This window comes from Spinacia oleracea, chromosome 2 (genome assembly GCF_020520425.1).
Source record: "Spinacia oleracea cultivar Varoflay chromosome 2, BTI_SOV_V1, whole genome shotgun sequence".
NCBI classification, from domain to species: domain Eukaryota; kingdom Viridiplantae; phylum Streptophyta; class Magnoliopsida; order Caryophyllales; family Amaranthaceae; genus Spinacia; species Spinacia oleracea.
Window position 1 is genome coordinate 3946105 of NC_079488.1, and position 22550 is coordinate 3968654.

The window sequence follows — 22550 nt, forward strand, 5'->3', positions numbered from 1 at the left end:
AATAGATAACTTTTACTAAGTATGTGTTTATGGTTTCATTGTTTCATTTTATATAGTCGGAGTAATAAAATCAATACCCATGAGGCCGTGACTAATTATGTAAGTTTAGTTATGTTCAATTCCTACTATTTACTCATTGACTCACATATTCTCTTTAAAGGCTGGTGTATAATAAATATTTAAAGATGTAGACAAAGTTAGCTTTACAAACTCAACAAAGTCTCCCAAAACAGATACATTATCGTTGTCGGTCTCACTTGTGCCTGTTGTACATACACAAGCGTCCACGATAGACCCTCGCTCCCATTCTAATCAAACACTCGCTCGTGCCTCACAAGCCCTGCGGCACTCATTCATTCATCCCACACAAGCCTTGCGCCCCGTCGCCAGAAGGCAGAAGAAGCGCACGGCACAGATCCGATGTCAAAACATTCGGACCGTGACACATTGTCTCTACTACACTACTCATAATCTGCAAATTTATTTTGCATAATGTTCAAATCCATCACATGAGAAATTTGATAGGAAAACAAATCAAACCAAACAAAAAGTTCAAGGTTCTACTCACAATTGAAACATATACATGCCCAAATAGAGATGGCCAACAAGCCGGGTTAGGTGGGTCATGAGTGGGCTGGATCAAACCAACGTGATCCAATCCACTACGGGCTGTGTCGGGTGGGCTGAGTCAGACCCGACCCACTGGCCATCTCTATGCCCCAACTGACAAACCTAAGTTGACCTATCAAAAGCTTTTTCATTACCAGTTCAAGACAACAAATATTTTTAGACACTATCACAAATCAGTGTTGCAGGTTCAAAGGAAGAAGTAAAACCACATCTACAAATGTGTTTTTTTTTTTTTTTTTTGAGTCAGTGAGGAGATTGAGGAGCAGTGGTCTTCTTGAAGTCAATCTTATCAACCTTAACTTCCCCATCAATAAGCTCGTAGACGTAAACTACCACACGAAGCCCGTCAATATCCATCAGAACAAAGCTCGGGTTAACATCATAGGTGATGCTACTGTATGCACCTGTGGCTGATCCTGGGTTTATGACAACACCGCCTTCGTGCTTGTATGCAGTAAATTGATGTGTGTGTCCGGTAACGAGGATGTCCACGTCCAACTGTCTTTGAAGCATGGCTAACGAGTCCAAGTCCCCCCACGGAACAACCTGCAAGAAATTCATAAATTGCTTACTAGATTAGACCAGATAAATCATACCAGATCAGAACAGAAAAAAAACAATCACATAAAACAATCAGACCACACCAGGAAAAAACAATCACATAAAACAATCAGACCAGACAAGATCAGACACACCAGAAACTAGAAATATTAGACTAGATCAGGTGAAGAGAACAAGGCCTAACACGGGAAAGTATATTCACATATATCCCCCGTTACAAAAATGAGTCAATAACATTGGAGAATGGAGTAACAAGCCTCTAGTTAGAAATGGCAGAACTTGGAAAAATTTCGAGGCCAACAAGGTTTTAACCTTGACCCCTTAATTATAAGGGAAACTGATGTTACTGTTCCGAATTTTTGTAACTGCTTTTAAAAGGTAGAATATCACACATGGAGTATATCCTATTCTAAAACTCCAACTAATCCAAGAACTGCAAATAAGGAAAGAGGAAGCACACAAGTGAACTCCAAGTAATCCAAGAATGACGCGAAGCATTGCTGAAGGAGGGAAAAAAGAGAATGTACCGTTCTTTACATGTCCATCCTAGATTCTACACCTTTCTAGCTTTCTAGGTTGCTCAACCCAAATATTCAGGTAATTTTCACACAAGTTTTTCTAAATTCACACTACCCACTCAGACCTTCTCTTCCTTTCACTCTCTCTTACCAAAGATAAATACAAGTGGAAATGAAGTCTTCAAACCACTTTTGTCTTTCCCATTCCTGCAACCAAACAGCTCAGGGAAACGGAGATTGATAAAGCAATAAAAGGCATGGGGAAGATTCTATAATTACAATACGAATCAACAATACCACATAGAAAAATCTTCAGTTCCAGGCTTCGCGTAAAAAAAATCATAATCTTCCAACAAAGTCAAGATAATCCAGCCAGTACACAGCACTGCAATGACACGGGGAAAGCAAGACTAACCAGATGTTGCACTAATTGAGAAAAAAACAATTCTTTCCATTACCCCACTTGCGAAACAAGCGAAAGATGTACCTCCAACTAATTACTAAATCCAAATAGTTTCAAGGAGATTCCTAGTCAAAACTCTACATCATGGCCTGAACTTCAGAAAGCATTTAACACAGCATTCAGGTATCCCAAAATATTTATAACCATTCTACTACCGAGATAAGAGAAATATGTACCTCCAACTAATTACTACTCCCTCTGTCCTAAAATGTTCTTTACGTATTCCATTTCGGGTATCCCAAAATGTTCTTTACGTTTCCTTTATATTATCCCATAAATGCTTTAATATTCTTTCAAAATTTGTGTCAAGAATTATTTTAATCAATCAAATTCATTGGGGTATTTAATCTCTAACACTTTTCCATTGGGGCATGAAATCTTTTTCACTTTCCCAATGTTAGATTTTTGATAAAAGTGAAAACATTATAAATAAACGTAATTTGCCTTGTTTAAATAAAAAAAAACAGAGGAATCTCAATGCACATTCATCTATACTATACATTAAAAGACGTTTCTACAAACTTCTACACGCCACGTGGCGCTCTCCCTCAATCCATAAGTCTATGCTATCAATACACTTTCATTAAAAAATTAAGAAACATGGTTTGCATAAGATTTGAACCTGCAACTTCCTATTTTAAACACTAGAGTATTATCCAATTGAGCTATAACCTTTTACATATTATCTTTGCAAAATTAACATTAATATAATATAGAATAATTATTTTGTGGAAAAAATTCAAACATAATTTCATTAAAGAATATAATAATTAATTGTTATTCGCATAATAATCCGGGGCATCGCCTGGGCTCAAATACTAGTTAGTCGTTAAATCGCATGCAAAATATCAAACGTAAAGAACATTTTGGGACGGAGGAAGTAAATCCAAATAGTCCCAAGGAAATTCCTAGTCAGAACTTGACAACTGGCCTGAACCTCAGAGAGCATTTAACATAGCCTTCAGGTTTGTATAATTTATTTATTTTTGGTAGCAGATTATTACACATGTTAACGTAATCACATTCTTCCTAATGCAGTTGGGGTCTTCGGGGGAGGGCAACAATGATATACTCTTGTTACAGAAGATGCAACATAGTAGCGCCATGTTTTGTTTGTTTTATATCCAACACATCAACATGAAAGATGCGAAAATCACAAGAATAGCCCAGACCAACAAATTTAAACAAACTAGATTAGGTCCCTTGCACGCACGGATATTATTAAATTATACTTTGACCATCTTTTTATAGAATATTTGAGTAACAAAGAATTATTCGAAAATAAAGTAGTATGGAGTACAAAAGATTTTGATAGATTTTCAAAAGATTAATAAGGTTTTAGTCAAATATGCTGAATGTTTTCCATAAAAAATTATTGAAACAAATAAATTAATTAAAAAACATACAAGTTTTGGCGGGAAATTTTTTCACTAGGAAATGACACGTGTCATTCTTGGTGTCATTTTAGTATAATGCAATAGATGTCCAACCTGGTGACCATGACAAAGTCCAAGCTTGAATTGGCCGATGGTTAGGGTTTTTGTCTCTGGATAACGCGCGTCTTCATCATATTCACCTCGAGTAATATGAAGATCTGGACATAATGTTTTTAGGTAGTCATGTACTTCCTGCAGAAATAAACTTTGTATGAGATAATAGTAACAATATATTTTGGGATCTGCCAACTAAGTTTCATTATCTAAAATTTCCAAGGAAACAAAAACAACGATATTATAATACATGCACGAGTACAATCTGAAATAACTCAAGCAATTTTCACTACCGCACCCATACTAAGTTATATGCAATCAAATCCAAGATTAGTCAGCAATTGAGCACAGCTTATACATATTTGCAACAATTTAAGAAAGGAAAGGCATCCCTTATGCTAGAAACAGAGGAGAGATTCTAATGCCAATACAACAAATTGCAGAATTGAGATCTTGCAAACATTTCAAAATTAGTGCTTTTTCTGTCCTTTTCTCCCTTTCTCCAGCAGACAAAAGAGAGACGTTATGACTGAATATGGAATCAAGTGTAGGGTGATCCGTTCAGTGCAATCAAGCCACCAAATGAACCACATACTCTCCTGTCCATTATTTAAACCTAGATAATTCCAAGTCAAACAAAAGTACATGGGATTATGGTAACTGAAGGCAAGCCAAACCAACAATGAGAGGAACTAATCACTGCAATATAGGAGCAGTTTTTCAGCATTTCAACCTACCAGTAACTACAGTAACCAACGATTTACAGAGAATTCTATGCACATCTTATACTGAATTCTTTGAATTAACCTTCAAAAATAGACCCAGCATCCAAAATATTATTCATTGGAGTCTGAGGTCCACAACAAGGCCAAAACTTATGGTACGAAACATCAACCTTTTGCGGAGTGCACAAGGGAAAAAGAAAGTGAAATTGGCTCCTTTCATCAGAGGAATAATACTAAACAGTCCATGAGAGAGTTACATCTAATAATAGGAAAATTTGCCAAAAACTACCTTATTTACTTTTTAAATTTTTGTCTAAGGTTACCTTAAAATTTCTTTTACTCATGGTGCCTCTAAAAACTTAAGCATTCCGACTAATCTCCCTGACCTGCTGTCCATATGGGTCCCTTTGTTGCTTTGCCTCCAATTTAATTTAATTCCAGAAAGTGATAAATATAAAAAGAACTGGATATACATTTAGTCAACAAGGAAAAGGAAAAAAATAACTGAGAACACACTTTGGCATCTCTTTAATCCAAAGCCAAGTACGTACCCTAATTGTGACATACTTATCTTGTATTTAACCCACTTCCCCCATTTTACAGCCCCTTGCTAACAAGGAATGTTCTTGGATCTCATATATCAAGATGACCTTTGTATCCGCCTTCTCTAAACCATAGCAAGACCTCTGTCATTTTATGCATCCTATCAGCTACACGAACATGGCACTTTAACAATAAATAATTCAAGGGAGTATAAGACACAGAAAAAGAGTAATTCTATGAATTAATGAGATGTGGGATCTCTTCTGTTCAGCAAACCTCTTAGGCACTTACTCAACCACAAAGTCCCCAAAAGAAACTTCAAATTAGTACTCAAGGGTTCAATCTTGAAGTTGCTGGATCCTATAGAGAAAAACTAAGAAACGAAGGATAGCGAGCTAGAGAAATTGGTGTGGAGGATAAACTAGATGGGTCATGGTCTAAGGAAAGACCATTTCAAATAAGCTTAATGCCATTTGTTTATCTTTGTATTTTACTTGTAAGGACTACTTTGTTTCTCTGCTTAAGTTCCTTTTCTGCTCTAGAAAAATCTCTTTCCTAATACAAATGGCCTAGAAGCATAATTAAGAACTGCACAATTATCTTCATGAGCTGGACTAACTTAACTAAAGCTAAGAACCAAGGTGAATTAAAATTATTAAAAAATGGGTATATAATTCTAAATAATATCTCAAATGCCTACTCTAAGAACACTAACATCTGCAAATGCAAAATCCATACAGCAATCCGCTCAACTCCTAATTGTATCTTCCGCTGAGAAACTCTCATTGTTCACAAATTCTTATATAGCCCACTCACTCAACCCAACAGCCTTCCGAAAATCTAGTTAGAAATGACTCCCCTCTTCCAGCCACCTCAAATTCTACAGGTTGTATCCAAAATTTATTAAACCTTCCCAGAAACACTTAGCGCCAAAGAAATATAGGAGTACTACAAAAGTCTGTCAAGAGTACTTTAGTAAAATCGGGTAAACACTTGAATTGAAGCTGATAAGAGGAAGATCTTAGACCCCTACGACATTTAGTGGAAAGGACAAATGAGTCAGATAACAACTTATCCGGTATCACATCTCATGAATTTTTCTGAAGTACCTAAAGGAGCCCATCCATAATATCCTAACACCCAAATATAGACGAAATTGCAATTGAACCCTCGCAATGGGAGACTTGCCTATATCTGAACTATATACAACGTTCATAAAAACTCTTCTAAACGCTTATGAACCCAACAATGTCCTAAGTCAAAAATAGGTTTCTGACACAGAGCATATGGCAGTTCTTCATCTCCTAGAAAAGCATTGATAAAATACTCTTCCAATGGCATGCAACCCAATGTATTGACACGAAAATAAAAACAGAGGTTTATGATCAAAATCACATAACATACAATGGTTCTCTGGATTCCGAGAAACATTCATTACAAAAGAGGAGATCTCAGCAACAAGCAAGAATAATCTGCTCCTCTAAACCAACCTGTCATCCTGAAGTTATAATCCCTTACTTCACTTTTATCATTCATAAGAATGCACCTTTCCTTCAAAACCAAGTACTCCATTCTATTTTTTAAGGAAAAAAAACTATCAACTCAAGAGTCCCTCGTTCTGTAGCAATGGAGTCATGAAGGGCCTTCAGTTTATTAATCTTACATCACAAAGTACTTCAATCTATTACTTCAGCTTGTCCTTCACAAAATTGAAACTACAATCTTTCAACCTCACTACTGCCACCATATGCAAATATTATCCTTAGTTCATACTCACACTTCTAAAGTCCTTTTTTTATAATCCGAGTACGGAACCTCCCTCCAAATAGAAAAAAGACCTTGGACTAAGCTCCTAACTGATTAGAAAACTAATCCAACACAGCTCGAGTGCTAGCATTTGGCATCTTGTACGCACAACACTTCTCGTTACAGGCGGAAATTCATGCGTCAAAAAGAAGTTCATATGCTTTTCTCACAATGGAAATAAGAAATTTGAGTACCATAACACAACATTTAGCAATCTTTGCACACTGGATGCAGAAGGATAGCTTGCATGGCTCGAAAATGTAAGATTTATTCGGACCAAGCAAATCATATCCTGTTGTTCTAGAAAGAATATTAGGGATCTCAAGTGGCAAGAGCCTTCCCCTCCCCCAGCCTCAGTACATGCTAAGGGATGCTCCTTAGTAACCGTACTTTAAGCGGGGGATAAAAAAGAGTTTCTTGCTTTCATACACAAAATGCACATTGGTTAAAAATAAGGATGTGACTGCTTGTGTTTGGCAATAAGATGAGGAGTAACCTAACTCACACAGTCATGTTACACATGGGTAAATGTCCAAGTGTCCGACTTTTGCAGTCAATGGTTCAATTTAGCCAATGATGCACCTACCTTCAACTGCTTAACGAACTCTTTCTCCTTGTACACACTCCTTAAGGGGCACATTACCGGGATACACTTAGCTCTAGGTGCACCCTTCCACATTTCCACCTCACATGCATAGAGCATAAGGGGAAAATGTGATAGGGTCCACCAAAGGGCATAAAAACACCCTTTGGTGCACCAAGTTTTAGATACAAACGGGTGCACCTAAGATTTTGTACTTCTCAAGGGCTCCTTCTTTTTGTGAGAAATGTGCATGTGAGGTGGAAATGTGAAACGGTCCACCAAAGGGAATAAAAACACCATTTGGTGCACCTAGCTTTAAGTGCAACCGGGAGCACCTAAGAATTTATACTCTTTATGGCTCCTTTTTTTTGTGAGAAAGAATTATATTAACCTAGTTCCAAAATACTTTCTCCGTTTGTTTCATTCTTCAAGTGTGATTTTCAGGTATAAATGACTTCACATCAAAGAAGCAAGAAACTATAGCACCGTTGGTTCTAAATTCTAATTCGATACAAAAGTTCACTACCAAAAACAAGTGCTCATAAAAATCACCCCTTTCTCTTGGAACTTAAAAAGAGCTTGCAAACAACTTTGTAATTTCAAGCAGATTGCAGAATTACTTTCATATAATGTTAATCTTTCGCTCTTCGACGGTATCATATCCTTTGTTAACCAATGTACCCTACTTTGGTTCAAACAAAAAATGATGCCTTTTAAGTACTCAGTCCTCAACAACTGCAAATCCACAAAACAACATCAACATTCTGTATATAAAAATTCAAACTTTGAATTGTCGGACATTGTAATTGTATCCTAGGTTATATACAAGCACAAAAACAACAAAAAAAATAAAAACATTCCACCATGATCATCAATCAACCCAGAAAATTAAACAAACTTAAATCAATGATCTCAATAACCCACTTCAAAAACAGCTCTCAAAAGTACAATCAACACACACAAAAACACAAGCAATCAAGACCCAGAAAAGGTCAAAGGAGAGAGAGGGGAAAAAAGAAACATACTTTGATGCAAAGATTACCAGTGCAGATGATGTGTTGAATCTTTCCAGGAACAAGCATAGACTTGAATTTAGCAGGGAGATCAGGTGCTCTATGTGGGATGTGCAAATCACCTATCGCCAATACCAACACCATTCTTTCACTCACAATTCACAAATTGCAGGTCGTCAAGAACAGAGTTTGCATTCGGGGTTTTACCCGAGATCGGTTTTTTTGTTAACTTTTTTAAAATAAAAAAAAAATTGTGTGCGTTCTTGCCCAAATATAACCCCCGAAAGTAGACGGGTAAAAAATCGACCCGATTTGAAATCGGCCTGGAAATAATGGGTCTTGAACAAGATTTTGTGACAGTTAAGCCGATTTTATCCAAATCTGAACAATCCGAAATAACATAATGGATTAAAAATTGACCGAATCCGTTTTGACCCGATGGATTGAAAATCGATGTATTAATAGTAATTAAACCTCCGAGAGTAGACCGGTAAAAAATTGACCCGACATAAAAATACTGGTTCTCAAATAAGATTTAGTGACCGGAGCCTGATTTTATCCGAAGCTAAACAACCCGAAAAGTAATGGGTTAAAACCATACCGGATACGTTTTTTTTACCTGGCCGATTGAAAATCGTTGTATTTAATTTGTAGAAATATTTGAGATTATAAGAAATTTTAAGCACAATAAACACGTTGTTACTACTTTTGAGTGTAACATGATTTTGATTTGAATTCTACGTCATTTTATGGTTGGATTTTACTAAATATAAACTTGTGCTTGTACGGAAAATTGTTAATTTGTGCGGATATTTTGTATATATATTACACAAGTTAATGAAAATATAATGCATGTTTTAGAATCTCTCAACCCGTTAGGTCAACCTGAACCCGAAAACTGAGTGCTGAACAGGCATTTGTAAGCTCGAACCCGAAAGTGACCGACCTGAATTAATTTGAATCTGTATTTGTTATATAACCCGACCCAACCTACCCGTTTGACAGGCATAATCGAAACTAAAGATTCTTAGATGTGACAAGTTTGTTTCAATGTTTGCAGTTTAGGTATGACTGGAAATCTCAGGGGGTATTCACCTGTTTGGTATGCGGGAATAGTGTGACATTAAGATGAGAATTTGTATTTTGTTATGAAATTAGGGAGAATGGGAGAGAGAGGAAGAGAGAAACAAGCGGTTATAATCTTACTTCATTAACATAATATGTACACATACGTACATTATATAGGATAAGGATGTCAAGGGCATAATGGACATCCACAATACAATATATTTATAACACTCCCCCTTGGATGTCCATTATCTAAAATAATACAATGACCCAGTAATATACATGAGATGATGCCTCATTAAAAACCTTTCTAGGAAAACCCTGTGGGATAAAAACCTAGTGAAGGAAAAGAGTACAACACTCATCATAATACGCTTGGGATGTTGCCTCGTTAAAAACCTTACCAGAAAAACCCAATGGGACAAAACCATGGTTAAGGGAAAAAGAGTGCAACGCGTATTTTCTCCCCCTGATGAATACATCACTTGAGATCTTCCAATTCAATGAATCTAATATTGTTGATAACTTTTCAAATGTAGCAACATGGAGCTCTTTGAAAGTTGATTCTTCTCAATTTGACTTGAATTTTCAAATCTTCACTTGTATGCGCTAGGTGAGTATTTATATCTCCAAAATTTTGAAAATAATACCTGAAATAATATACTTTCTTGTACATAATATTACAAAATGTATCCTTTCACGTTGGACATATATAAACCTTCTTCTGGAGGTCATAAGTAGTAGTAATCATCAATGTTGATCAAAAAATTTCTTGTCGTACTTTCATGACAATGCATGATATATAATAATATCACTGTCCAACTTAGGGTATAATGTGATTTATGGTTCTTCTGGACCATAAAATAAAACTCAATGTAAGGACATTACATACTCTTATCTTATAATTTTGAATCAACTCATATTTGTACAAGAATTCTTCCGTGAATAAACTAATATGTATATTTCATAATTCTCAAGTACTCAAACTACTGGTTGAGATGACATTTCAAAACACTCTTCAAGAGTTTTGATTATATCTCATCAATGTTGTGACATTCATATGCAAAACTTAAAGGGCTAGATGTTTAAGAACATCATGTATAAGTTCTTCAGGAACTCTCCTTATTTGCATGATTCATAACGCTAATAAATCGATATTGCATATAAACTTTTGTCACAAATATTAGCCCAATGGAGTAAGAATCTCCTCTTATAAATTTGAATAAAGTTGCAAATTCGTCTTACCCTTCTTTGGATGCATATTCATATACGACATCATAATAGTTTTGAAACATATATAACTGGATAAATGAACATCATATCATGATAAAGCATAAAACAAACTAAATGTATGATGAATGATGCATTTACCTATTAACTACACATGTGTATGAATGTAAGACTCAAATGCAAAACATTGTACAATGTAGATATTTCAAATCCATAACTTGTTGGACTTCAGGTCCATGAGCTCATTTGATCATTATAATGATGTCTACATCGAAATAGACATAGATTTACGATCCTTATTCAAAATCCATTATTTATCGCATATGCATTATATTTTGGTTCAATCATCTACAGGTATCATTAATATTCTTCAACATATATTTTGCATTCTATTCATCAATGATATCTGAATACTTATTAAATAGGTACCATTCATCTTTTCTCACGGGCCATCTATTGTAGTTCAGATATCTATACCACTTCAAGGGTATTTCATACACTATATATTAGTATTTTCTTTATTTTCAATAATATCATCAACTGCATTATCTTGCCATTTTCATATAAATAAATCTATATCTCATCACTGCGTTGGAACCGTATATATAATCTACACTTCAGGTGCAAAGATTTAAATAAATATTGGCAAGATCATTATAGTAACATCGAGCACTATGACCATTATACACATTTATGCATCTGAACATGTAACAATTTAACATAATCAAGTCATAGATATTTATGTCCAAACATACTTCGAGGACATACAGTTGGCATTTACACTTACTCATATGGGGATCAATATATTATCTTTCAATTTTGCCAACTTATTCTAGCTCGTCTCCCCCTAAGTTGGGAAAATATTTTCAATATATTATGGGGCATAAAATCCTTCACCAACTAATGATACACTTTTCAGCGTGTATTTTAATAAATGTTTCATATTTTCATTCTCTTCTGGAGATCAACATTAATCACGGGGAGTAGATGCACTGTGCAGTTGTTTTTTTTTTTCTTCATATTTTCTCATTTCGTGCTGACGTATGATTGCCCCAATCAAGAGATTTATGATATTTAAATCAATCACAAAACACTTGTAAACTTCTTAGTGATCTTCAAGTCACTTACTATCATTTTTGGTGAACTTCAGGTCACTTACTATCATGGTGAACTTCAAGTCACCTATCATATAACTATACAAGTTTTCAAAGTAATTAATATCTCTTGTATTTATTTTCTCAATCGATTTATTATAACTATTCAATTGAAATACAACTCAAATTCATCATTATGTCTTGCCTTTAAATATATACAACATATGAGGGAATGTCAACACATAAATTCCACTTTTAATTGACTTTTGGATACAAATCACGAGAATGTATAATTTTCCTCAAATTTTTCATTGAGAGGGGTCAACACACTCCATTTGATAACTTTATTTGATAATTTTTCATTTTTCATTTTTCATTTTTTGACTTATTTTGATAGATCGGAAATAAATTGGGAATATGTTATAAAATAAATCAAACACATTTATAATACTCCGTATAACTCATCTTTCGAATGTGTGATTCAAAATCAATAACTAATAATAACTCATCTTTCGAATGTGTGATTCAAAATCAATAACTAATAATAACTCATCTTTCGCATGGATGATTCCAAATTAATAACTCAACCTCACTTTTCCATCTTCCATTGAAGAGTTCTTCAATTGCTCAACAACTTCATTTCATCCATCAATCAATCATGCCCTTATCCTTTTGTTTGTTCTTCAATTAGTTGATGGGTAGGGTTTTATGGATTTCTTCTCACCAATTTTATTATTTTTTGGTTAATTTTATTTACTTGGTTATCCTAAAGGTGTTAATGAAACAAAAAGGTCTTGCGTGCACAAGGTGTACAAGATAACTTTTATGCAGTTTTTTGTAACTTTAACCTAATTTTCTGTAACTTTTATATTATAAAATTAAAAGTTGATAGATAAACATTTTAAAGGGTTAAATGATTAATTTATATATTATTAGTGATTTTGAAAAAATAATTTTATTCAAATGAAAAAGTTTATCATTAAATAATAGATAACTTTTAAATATATAAATGTAACTTAAGCATTTTGAGTCAACTTTTACTTCGGTGTACAATAAATATTGTACACCCATTATAAATAAGAATTTGTGTTAATGGAATTATCGTTAGAAATGACAAGAGTTTTAATATGAGGTGGTTAAGGTATGTTCAATTTGATGCTCAAATTGTTCTGACTTTGGATTATTTAAACTCTTCTAATTTGTTCAAATCTTCTGATTGCAATATTGTTTTCGTCAACTTTTGTGTAAGACTGCCTTTCCGAAAAGACTACTTTGATTGGTTAACTAATTGGTTACATTGGTTAACTAATTAGTTTTGTTACTTAACTAATTGATTTTGGTGGTTAACTAATTAGTTTCAGTGCTTTGTGCTTAACTAATTGATTAAATTGCTTAACTTATATGACACCAATATGATTTTGGCGTAAGACCGCCTTATATAAAAGTTTGTATATCGTTTTTACCCCATCATCTTCTTTAATCACTCTCTCTACGTTGTTTAATTTGCTTTGTCGAAATTCATATTTCGTGTTGCTCATGCTAGCTTAATTACGTTTTGCCTTGTTATTCAATTCATTGATTGATGGATAAGGTTTTATTGGTCGTTTCTCTCCATTTTTTTTACTGATTGGTATTATTTTAAATAAATTTAAATGGTCAAATAAGTTGTTAAGTTAATTCAGATAATATAAATTTCGACAAAATAAGTCGAATATAACGGAGCCTTAACTACTATGTCAAGACAACATTGGTATGCTACCTACAATATTGGGCAATACAAATAATTATAAAAGAGGCCGGTATTGACAACTTCTAGTTTGCCGCAACAGGTATTAGTTAATAAGAACATTATTCATGAAGGTAAAAATCAAATTGGTCCGATGATATTTGATCAGACCATCTAACAAAAGATTTATTGTTCCCTCTCAGTTATGTCATATCATATCCACTTAAAAGACAACCAAACAATTCACATCAATCACACACCAATCAAGCATGAAAGAAAGGATAAATTACCTTTAAAAAGGGACAAGACATAAAAATGAGCAAAAACAATAACCAAAAAAGGAAATTTCAATAGACGCCAATCAAGCAATATATAAGATATTTCAGCATGACATATGGCAAAAGATGAGCGAATTAAAAAAATAGGAAAAGAAAATATGACAAATAATTATAAAGGAGGTATTGACAACTTCTTATTTATCACATCAAGTATTAGTTAATAAGAACATTATTGAAGGAGGTATATAACGATCAAATTATTTGGTCCGATGATCAGACCATCTTACAAAAAATGTATAGTCACATACTTACATGATTGCACCATAAGTAAAGTAATTTAATTTAATAGAGTACGTAAGTATACATGTTCTGAGTTGTCCACGTAAAAATAACATTAGTACCCACATGATCATAATTCATACAATATTCCATAAGAGGGAGAAGACATGCATACACTCCGTACTAAAGTGATTAAGAATGCATGATCAGGATAAAAACAAAGTGATTAAGTCAGAGATTAACAGTTCCAAAATTCTTTTTAATTGGCAAATTAAAGTAATTATTCAATAATCAAACAATCCTCTAATCATCATAGTAAAGCTGCGTGATTCACTATGCCTTTACTTTATACTTAGACTACGTTAATATTAACAAATTAAATTAGGCTTAAGATTAGTAATTTAATTTTTATATTATGCTAATATAGTAAACCTAGTCTAAGCCTATATAGTATAGGTAATTAAGATATATTTGTACTACAAAGGGGGAACGTGCATGGTGGACGCCAACTTTTCAAACATCTTTTTCTCCAACAATGTGTAAGTTGTTGGCCCAACATGACAAATAGGGGTATGATAGCTTTGATAGGAATCACATTTTGTGATGTGTGAACTAGATTTTATGCGTTTTGAATGCACCAAGTTAAAACAAACTTTAAAAACTAGATGGATTATCTTCTCTGATATTTTAACTATCGTTTTTTTTCATAAAATGTCACTGAGTTTTTGGAACATTTTAGAATTAAGTGTAACCTTGAGTTTCTAGAACATTTTAGAGTTAAGTGTAACCCTTGGATTTGGTGTAGGTTTGAAAATGCTATGTATAAAGATGGCACGACATGACCCATCACGGAAAAAGTACAACATGATAAGAGCACGGAAAAAGCACATCCTGACACAAGCACAAAGTCGTGGGCCATCGGGTAAACTTGAGTGAAATTAGCTTTAGGCACGTAGGCACAACACGACGTTTTGGTCGTTCTTGGGCCGGTCTTTTGAAACTTTTGGCCCGTCATAAAACCAACGGCTTGGCGTGGGCTGGGACTATTTGGGCCCAAGACATATGAACACAACATGATGCACAGTCCACGACCATCTTTAACTATGTGTCTCTTTCTTTTCTTTTCAAATCAACAATAAAATACTACTATGTATAAGTTATAGTATTGGCGAACTAAAATATCATCCCGTCTACACCATAGTCTTTGGGGTTGGATACTGTCTACCTTGTTATAACGGAAGTAAGAAAGACAATTAAAAACGTAATTAAAGAACACAATGAGTTAACATGGTTCACTAACAATGTGTTAGCTACATCCACATGCAGAGGAGAGTAAATATTTATTAATCTTGAGGATTACATCATACAACCAGGTTATGACCTAAAAAGTTTATATAGTAATCTCTAGACAGATGCGAAAAGCCCAGAAATAAGCCCAAAACAAATAACCGTCATCCAGAATAACATATATCGTAAAGATCCCATATGGGGACATTGCATTAGGAGGAATTGACCGATTCAAGACATATACTAACATACCTTATTACCTCAGAGTAATACAAGTATAGAGTAAGTAATACACAACTAAATTTACTAAAAACTAAAGTTCAAATGTGAAAGTAACATGGTCCATGGTGACTATGTGCTCATGTAGGTCCATGGTAGGGTTGAAACATGCTTTGGGGTTGACTAGTTCTTGCCAAAATGGCATCTTAGTCATTTACTTCTCCCCCAAAAAACTCACCTTATTTGTCATAATAACTGACCACAAACAACAAAGCAAAATTCCAATTTAGAATTAGAATTAGAATTAGTAAATGACAAAGTCAACTACTTTAGATATTAGGTAAACAGAAAGAATACTTGGCGCAATTGCACAAGGAGATTTCTTGGAAACTAGCAATATTTATTAGGAAATTTTGTGCAACACTACCTTTAAGTTTGGACGTTTTGTGAATTACTACCTTATAAAAAAGTTTTTTAATTTTGCTACCTTATAAGTTTGTTTAGTTTGAGTAACACTACCTTGTAACAGTTTCTGTCAAATTCCTCCGTTTGTGGGCCCCACCTCCAACGGCTATATTCAACTGCTTAACTCCCTTTCCCCCTTATTTAAACTTCCTGTAAAGTTTTATCAACCACATTCAACCAATTTTTCGGAAAAAAATCAAGAAATCTGGGTAATTTTTTTCTCAAAGCAAGATTCGCAATTTGGTTGAGGAATCGAGTAACCTAAAGGTGAGTGCATTAAATTCGTTCTTGTTCTTCAATTTCTGGGTTTATTTTTTCAATTTAGGGTTTTTGTTCTTGTTCAATTTTATTAAATTCGAATCCTTTTGATAAATTTAGCGTTTGAAACCTTTGAATTGTCATGTGAAAACAACTACATTGCAAAATTGGGTTCTTGAATTGACTAAAAATGTGGGTATTCGTGGTTTAAAATATCAATTTTGATCGTTATTTGCAATTTGGGGGTTTTTGATTGAGAAATCAAATACTAATAATTAGTTGTTTTAACTGTTGCAGGATGTCGAGTGGGTCTCCTTGTGCTTCAAAAAAATGTTATTGTGGCATTCCATCCAAGATGTTGACATCGTGGACAACTGATAACCCGGGGAGAAAATTCCTGACTTGTAAGTTCTCTGATGTACACACTGGTAGGAAAGGATGTGGTTGGTTTTATTGGGTTGATCCTGATGTTGTGGAGTGGCAAAGAGTCGTGACGAATGAACTGGTGGTGGAGAAGAGATTGCTGAAAACAGAGTTGAGGGTCATGATGACAGAATTGCAGAAGTTGGAGGATGACAAAGCCCTTCTTGTTGCTGCCAATGAGAGGCTTGAAAGGATATGCAATGGTGGAGTGGCTGGAATGAAGGGGACAAAGGATAAGGGCCAAGAAATTGCCCATTCTGTATTTTGGTTTGTTGTAGGATTAGTTGTTTGTTGTGTGTTGAAGTTTGTAATGAAGTTCCTCTAGTGTAAACGCGACAATGGAACGGGAAATTGGATTTCATGTAATGTAATGTAATGTTGTTGACATTAGTTGACTCTAATCATTTAATAATGGTAATTCTAGCTTATGACAATATCTTTTTGCATTAACTTGTGTTCGATTATTAGCTCCGTTTAATTGTGTACCGATTAAAACTTGGTTAGTATACGTGCTCGTTTCACCTGTCATTCACCACAGAGGATAAATCTATAAATTAGGTAAAGTCCTTGAAGTCAACGGGAGTCAACTTTGGTCCATTGACTTAGTTTAAATGGAGGACAAATTTTTCTCAAATGAACCACACCTGAACATCATATATTCATAACAACAATTCAACAAGTGAACAACAAGAACAACAACTTGTTAAACCTGCACTTAACTGAAACGAGCCACGCGTGAGCCGAGCTCGAACGTCAAATATAATTAAGGGGCAAATGAATCTTTACACAGTGTTCCAATGTAAACCTTGCACCTAATTAGAATTGTCATTGCCAAAATGTAACCTTGTTGCTAATTAGAAACCTTAACTACTTGTTCAAAGGAATTACAACCAACAATACTTAAATATGCCACACTGGTTTCTTTGTTGTCTGCAATTTGGGTCTGAGTTTTGGAGGGAGTGATGTTTGAGGCTGATGAGTTGATGTTTGGCTGGATGGACCTGGATGCTGACTTGCTGTCTGACCTGGTTGCTGACTTGAGGTCTGACTGAGTGGAGGAGGTTGATAACTCCCTGTCTGACTGGATTGAGGTGGAGCATTAAATGTCTGTTGCATGGTAGCTGCACTTGAGTTTTGTTGCTGTGGTTGAGTGACTGATTCAGCATTATACCTCTGCATACACAACAGAAACACATATTGTTAATGACAATAGAAACACAGAAACAGATTCAGCTCTAAACAACAGAAACAATGTAAATACATGACAAAAACTCACCCTTAAAACTCTTGCAGCCCTCTTGTTTCTGTCAGCAACAACCCATGGGTTCTTGGAGGGATCCCTCCCTGGTTCCTTGGGCTGAATAACACCAGGTGGATTATTGCACTTTCTCTTGTTGTGGCCTGGTTGTTTACAGTTTGAGCAGTTATTCGGCTTTTTCCCTCGCTTCACAAACCTCTCCTCAGCATCCTCACCTGCTTCTTTCTTTCTCTTATGTGACTTAGGCCTTCCTGGCATTTTCCTTAACAGTGGAGGCAAAGGTCGAGGCAAATCTGTTTTCTTCCACTGCTTCATCCCGGGCATTGGCTTGATATGAGGCGAGTAAGTTGCTAAGTATTTGGCCTTTGAGTAACACTCATGAACAAAATCTTCAGGCCTCCACCTCTTCTTCACAATACATGCATAAGCATGTGGACATGGTATTCCCGTTAACTCCCACCTAAAGCATGTGCATGTCAACTCCTTCAAATCTACCACATGCCTATCAAAAGCAGTTTCCACCTCCCACTCATCTAATCTAGAAGGACAGACTATACAATTCAAAGATGCTTCATAAACCCAAGCTAAAACCTTCTCAACAAATGGCATAAACCTCCCCTCATACTTTTGAATACCCTCCCACTTCTCAGCATTCCTTCTCATTACGTACCTCCTAATCCAATCTAGGCAGGTTATTATTGGTTTATCCCTAGCTTCCCTTATCACAGCATTAAATGTCTCACAAAGGTTGTTGAGCAACATGTTAGACCTAGAATTCGATCCAAATGCATGTCTACACCAATGAACAGGAGGTATGTCACTCAAGTAGTTATATGCATCCTCGTTTAGCTCTTTGATTTCAGCCATGTAAGAATCATGCCAATGCTATACATGTAACAAACAAAAACAAGGATGACATCAACAAACAATAACAAATGCTATACATTTATACATTTAGTGCGATTAAGTCCCGACTCGGGTACGTGTCCAAGTCACGATTCGGGAACGTGTCCAAGAAGCATGCTTTACTTTTCTACCCTAAACACACATGCTTTTAAAATAAAATCACAAGTGCAACCAAATTTAAGAATACGAGTCGATTTCTAAAATAAAATCACAAGTGCCGCCAAATCTAAGAATACGAGTAGATTTCTAACATGAAAGCCTAAATGCAAATAAATCTAAGAATACGAGTCGATTTCTAACATGAAAGCCTAAATGCAACTAAATCTAAGAATACGAGTCCATTTCTAACATGAAAGCCTAAATGCAACCAAGTTGAAGAATAGCAAACCTTAGTTGTTGATCTTGCTGCTGCCCAAAACAGGTCCTTATAGGCTGTGCCACTGAATTTATTCTTGAAGTTAGCCCATATGTGTCTAGCACAAAATCTGACCTCGGCTTTTGAACTCACAACAGATATAGCATCCAATAGTCCCTGAATTGAAACAATAAACAGAAACACAAGGTTAGTAAACCATCCAGAAACTGTACCTCATTGAACAAAAGAATAAAACTATATTACCTTTTGCCTATCAGACATAAGAGTCAATCCTTCTCCGTCATGGTGTCCTATGTCCTTCATCAGCAAATCAAGAAACCATGTCCAACTGTCAGCATTCTCAACTTCCACCACTGCCCAAGCTACGGGAAAAATATTGTTATTTCCATCTTTGCTCACAGCCACTAAGATCATTCCTGGATGAGCCCCTTTAAGGTGACAACCATCTACTCCAATCAGGGGCCTACATCCATTCTTAAAACCCACTTTGAGAGCCTCAAAACAGACGTACAATCTTTGAAAGAACGGAGTGGGGTTGTCTCTAATCTGGCATTGTACATAGGCTGAAGAACCAGGATTGTATTGAAGAATTGCATACCCATAGTCATACACAGCAGCATACTCATCTGCAGCATCCCCATACAGAATCAATTTGGCTCTAGCCCTAGCAAACCATGACTTGTAGTATCCAATATGTAGCCCCGTTTCCTTGTAAACCCTTTCCCTAAACTTAACAAGCCTCCAATATGGTTCTGACCTCCACTCCTCCAAATACTTCTCAGCTAACCACTCCGATGTGATTTTAGAACTTGAATGAACCACACCACAAGTATGCTTTAACCTTAAAGACTTGATCTGAAACGTTTCTTCCATCCTTAGTTTCTTCACATGAATCTTAAACCTACACTTATGTGGATCATCACACACACACTTTACAAGCTTTGCATGCTTTTTATCCCATGGACAACTACATCTATACCTACAATACACACTCACCCTCTTCCTTCCATTATGAAGAAGGTAGTAATCGTAGTGGTTCTCGATCGAATGATACCTTATCGCTTTCCTAACAGCATGAACACTCGGGAACTTTAAACCCAAACTGAGCACAATCTTTTTCTTGAAGTCTGACTCTGGATTAAAGGTAGGGTATGGATCTACTTCATCATCTGAACCACAAAGACTTCTAAGCTCCTCTGAATCATAATCCACCTCATGTTCTAGATCCACTTGTTCTTCCACCTCAGGTGCTAGATCCACTTGTTCTTCCACCTCAGGTGCTGCAACCTTATCTACCCTCTTATTTCCCCTCAACACAGTAGACAATGGCTCACAGAACAACTCATCCTCCTCTAGTTGTTTTCTGTCCTCTTCCCCTGGTTCAAACTCCACATCTAAATCTGAAAAGTCTGAATCACTTTCAGACCAATCACCAAACTCATCATTTTCAAATAAACAGTCCCCAGGATCCTTTTTCTTTCCTTTCCCCTTTTTCTTCCCTACTTTTCCTGCTTTTCCTTTGACCTTTTTCCCCTTCTGTGCTACACTCTTTCTCCTAGGGGTAGAGGTCTTCAAATCTGGACTAAGAAGAGGTGGGTTTGCAGGCAGAGGTGTTTTTGAAGGTTTTGTGGGAGTGGTGGTGGTATGAGGAGGGATTTCTGTTGGTTCTGTACTTGGAGTGTGAGGATCAACTGAAGATATATTTGAGGGAATAGGTTTAGGAACACTTGCTTTGACAGTGGCTGAAGCAATTGGCTTTTTTAATTGGGTTTTGTTGGGTTCTTTTACAGTGGATGGATTCTCACTTGGCCCTGTACCCTTTCCCATGTAAATCACATCAGGATCAAAACCAAGCCTTGGGCTTCTCCTAACTAGGGAAAACTTTGACTGAAGTGGTTCCATTTTCACTTGTTTTAGGGTCACTGTTGATGGGCCAGCAGGTTTGGTTGTAATGGGCTGGGTCAGTGTTCTTTGTGGCCCAGAAGGATTGCTTTGTGTAGCTTGTTTCAGTGGTCTTGGTGGTTTAAAGTTGGCAGTTTGGTAGGTAACAGATGGGCCAATAAAAGCTGGTTTGGATTCCTCAATAATGTACAAAATCACCCTGTTAGACCCATCTTTTGTCTCCAATAACCTCCCTATATCATCATGAGTGTGTATAATCTTCCTACCCTTAGTCAAATTCATCCCATGTAGCCTAAACCATACACTGAAATTCTCAATAATCCTCCCTATAGTTCCACTCATCCCTTTCATTACAAGCTCCCTCAAACTAAAAACAGTTAACTCATGCAACCACACTGTCAATCTAGTATACAACTTCCCACCAACATAATCAGTTTCCCCCTTATTGAAAACAAACCTTCCCCCCATCCATATTGCAAGATCAATGTAACCCAACTGCTCATTCCTACAATTTTAATTACCAAAAAAAATTAACTGCAAATCAACAGTGATTACAAAAAATTTAAAAAATCCCAAATCGAGTACATGTCCAAGTCCCAACTCGGGTACGTGTCCAAGTGTTCGACTTGGTTACACAACACGAACAAAAAAGTAACCACATGTAATCACTGTAAACTAATAAACTAATCAGTTATACTAATCTAATTTTTCCAATAATAAACAATTATTTCACAACACTAATCCAGAAACCCAATCCAGAAACCCTAGACATTAAAAAATTAGGGGTTTTTCAATTAAACAATCAATTAATCATTATTCACATTAAACAATCATTTAAACAATCATATTAAGGTTTCCAACAACATTAAACAATGAATTCGTGGATTTCAATGACAATAAAAAATTAGGGTTCTTGATTCAAAATTTCACAGTGCAATTAAAAAATTAGGGATTCCTAATTAAACAACTAATTAACCAATAATATCACATTAAACTACTAAAATCGCATTGTTTTAACTGTTTAATACCTGATTTGGGATCCACCTTGTCGGTTCGTTGGCATTATCCCCTTTCCCTTATCCTTTGGACCACTTCCTGTCGTTTTCATCTTTCCAAGATCTCCTTTTGGACCACTGCGCGTAATAAAGAGAAGAATCTCTTGACTTGAAGAAGATTCAGAAGTGTAGCATCATCAATTATGGCTTTAGGGTTTGTGGTTGAGATTGAAGGAGAGAAGAATAAATGTGAAGCAGAGGAAAAGAAAAATGACAGAGGAAAGAGAAAGGAGAAGATAGAAGTTGGTGGGAAAGCAAATGGGGGGACATAGGAGTAATTTCAATTATGAAAATGGAGGGAAACGTTGGAGGTGGGGCCCACAAACGGAGGAATTTGACAGAAACTGTTACAAGGTAGTGTTACTCAAACTAAACAAACTTATAAGGTAGCAAA

At 35.6% G+C, this 22550-nt stretch overlaps 3 protein-coding genes across 3 annotated transcripts; 1 reads left to right on the top strand and 2 right to left on the bottom strand.

Annotated features, from left to right (window-relative positions):
• Positions 1–468: 468 nt before the first annotated feature.
• LOC110775855 (vacuolar protein sorting-associated protein 29) lies at positions 469–8575 on the bottom strand. Its single transcript, XM_021980449.2, has 3 exons — positions 8345–8575; positions 3663–3800; positions 469–1176 (listed from the first exon to the last, which is right to left on the bottom strand). The coding sequence occupies exons 1-3, from the start codon at positions 8474–8476 to the stop codon at positions 874–876; spliced, it is 573 nt and encodes a 190-aa protein (XP_021836141.1). The 5' UTR covers positions 8477–8575; the 3' UTR covers positions 469–873.
• Positions 8576–15920: 7345 nt separating this feature from the next.
• On the top strand, positions 15921–17093 carry LOC130466748 (uncharacterized). The gene is made up of 2 exons (XM_056835357.1): positions 15921–16245; positions 16534–17093. The coding sequence occupies exon 2, from the start codon at positions 16535–16537 to the stop codon at positions 16982–16984; it is 450 nt and encodes a 149-aa protein (XP_056691335.1). The 5' UTR covers positions 15921–16245; position 16534; the 3' UTR covers positions 16985–17093.
• Positions 17094–17314: 221 nt separating this feature from the next.
• On the bottom strand, positions 17315–22513 carry LOC110803753 (uncharacterized). The gene is made up of 5 exons (XM_056836399.1): positions 22130–22513; positions 19443–21606; positions 19212–19355; positions 17936–18802; positions 17315–17832 (listed from the first exon to the last, which is right to left on the bottom strand). The coding sequence occupies exons 1-5, from the start codon at positions 22207–22209 to the stop codon at positions 17560–17562; spliced, it is 3528 nt and encodes a 1175-aa protein (XP_056692377.1). The 5' UTR covers positions 22210–22513; the 3' UTR covers positions 17315–17559.
• Positions 22514–22550: the final 37 nt, after the last annotated feature.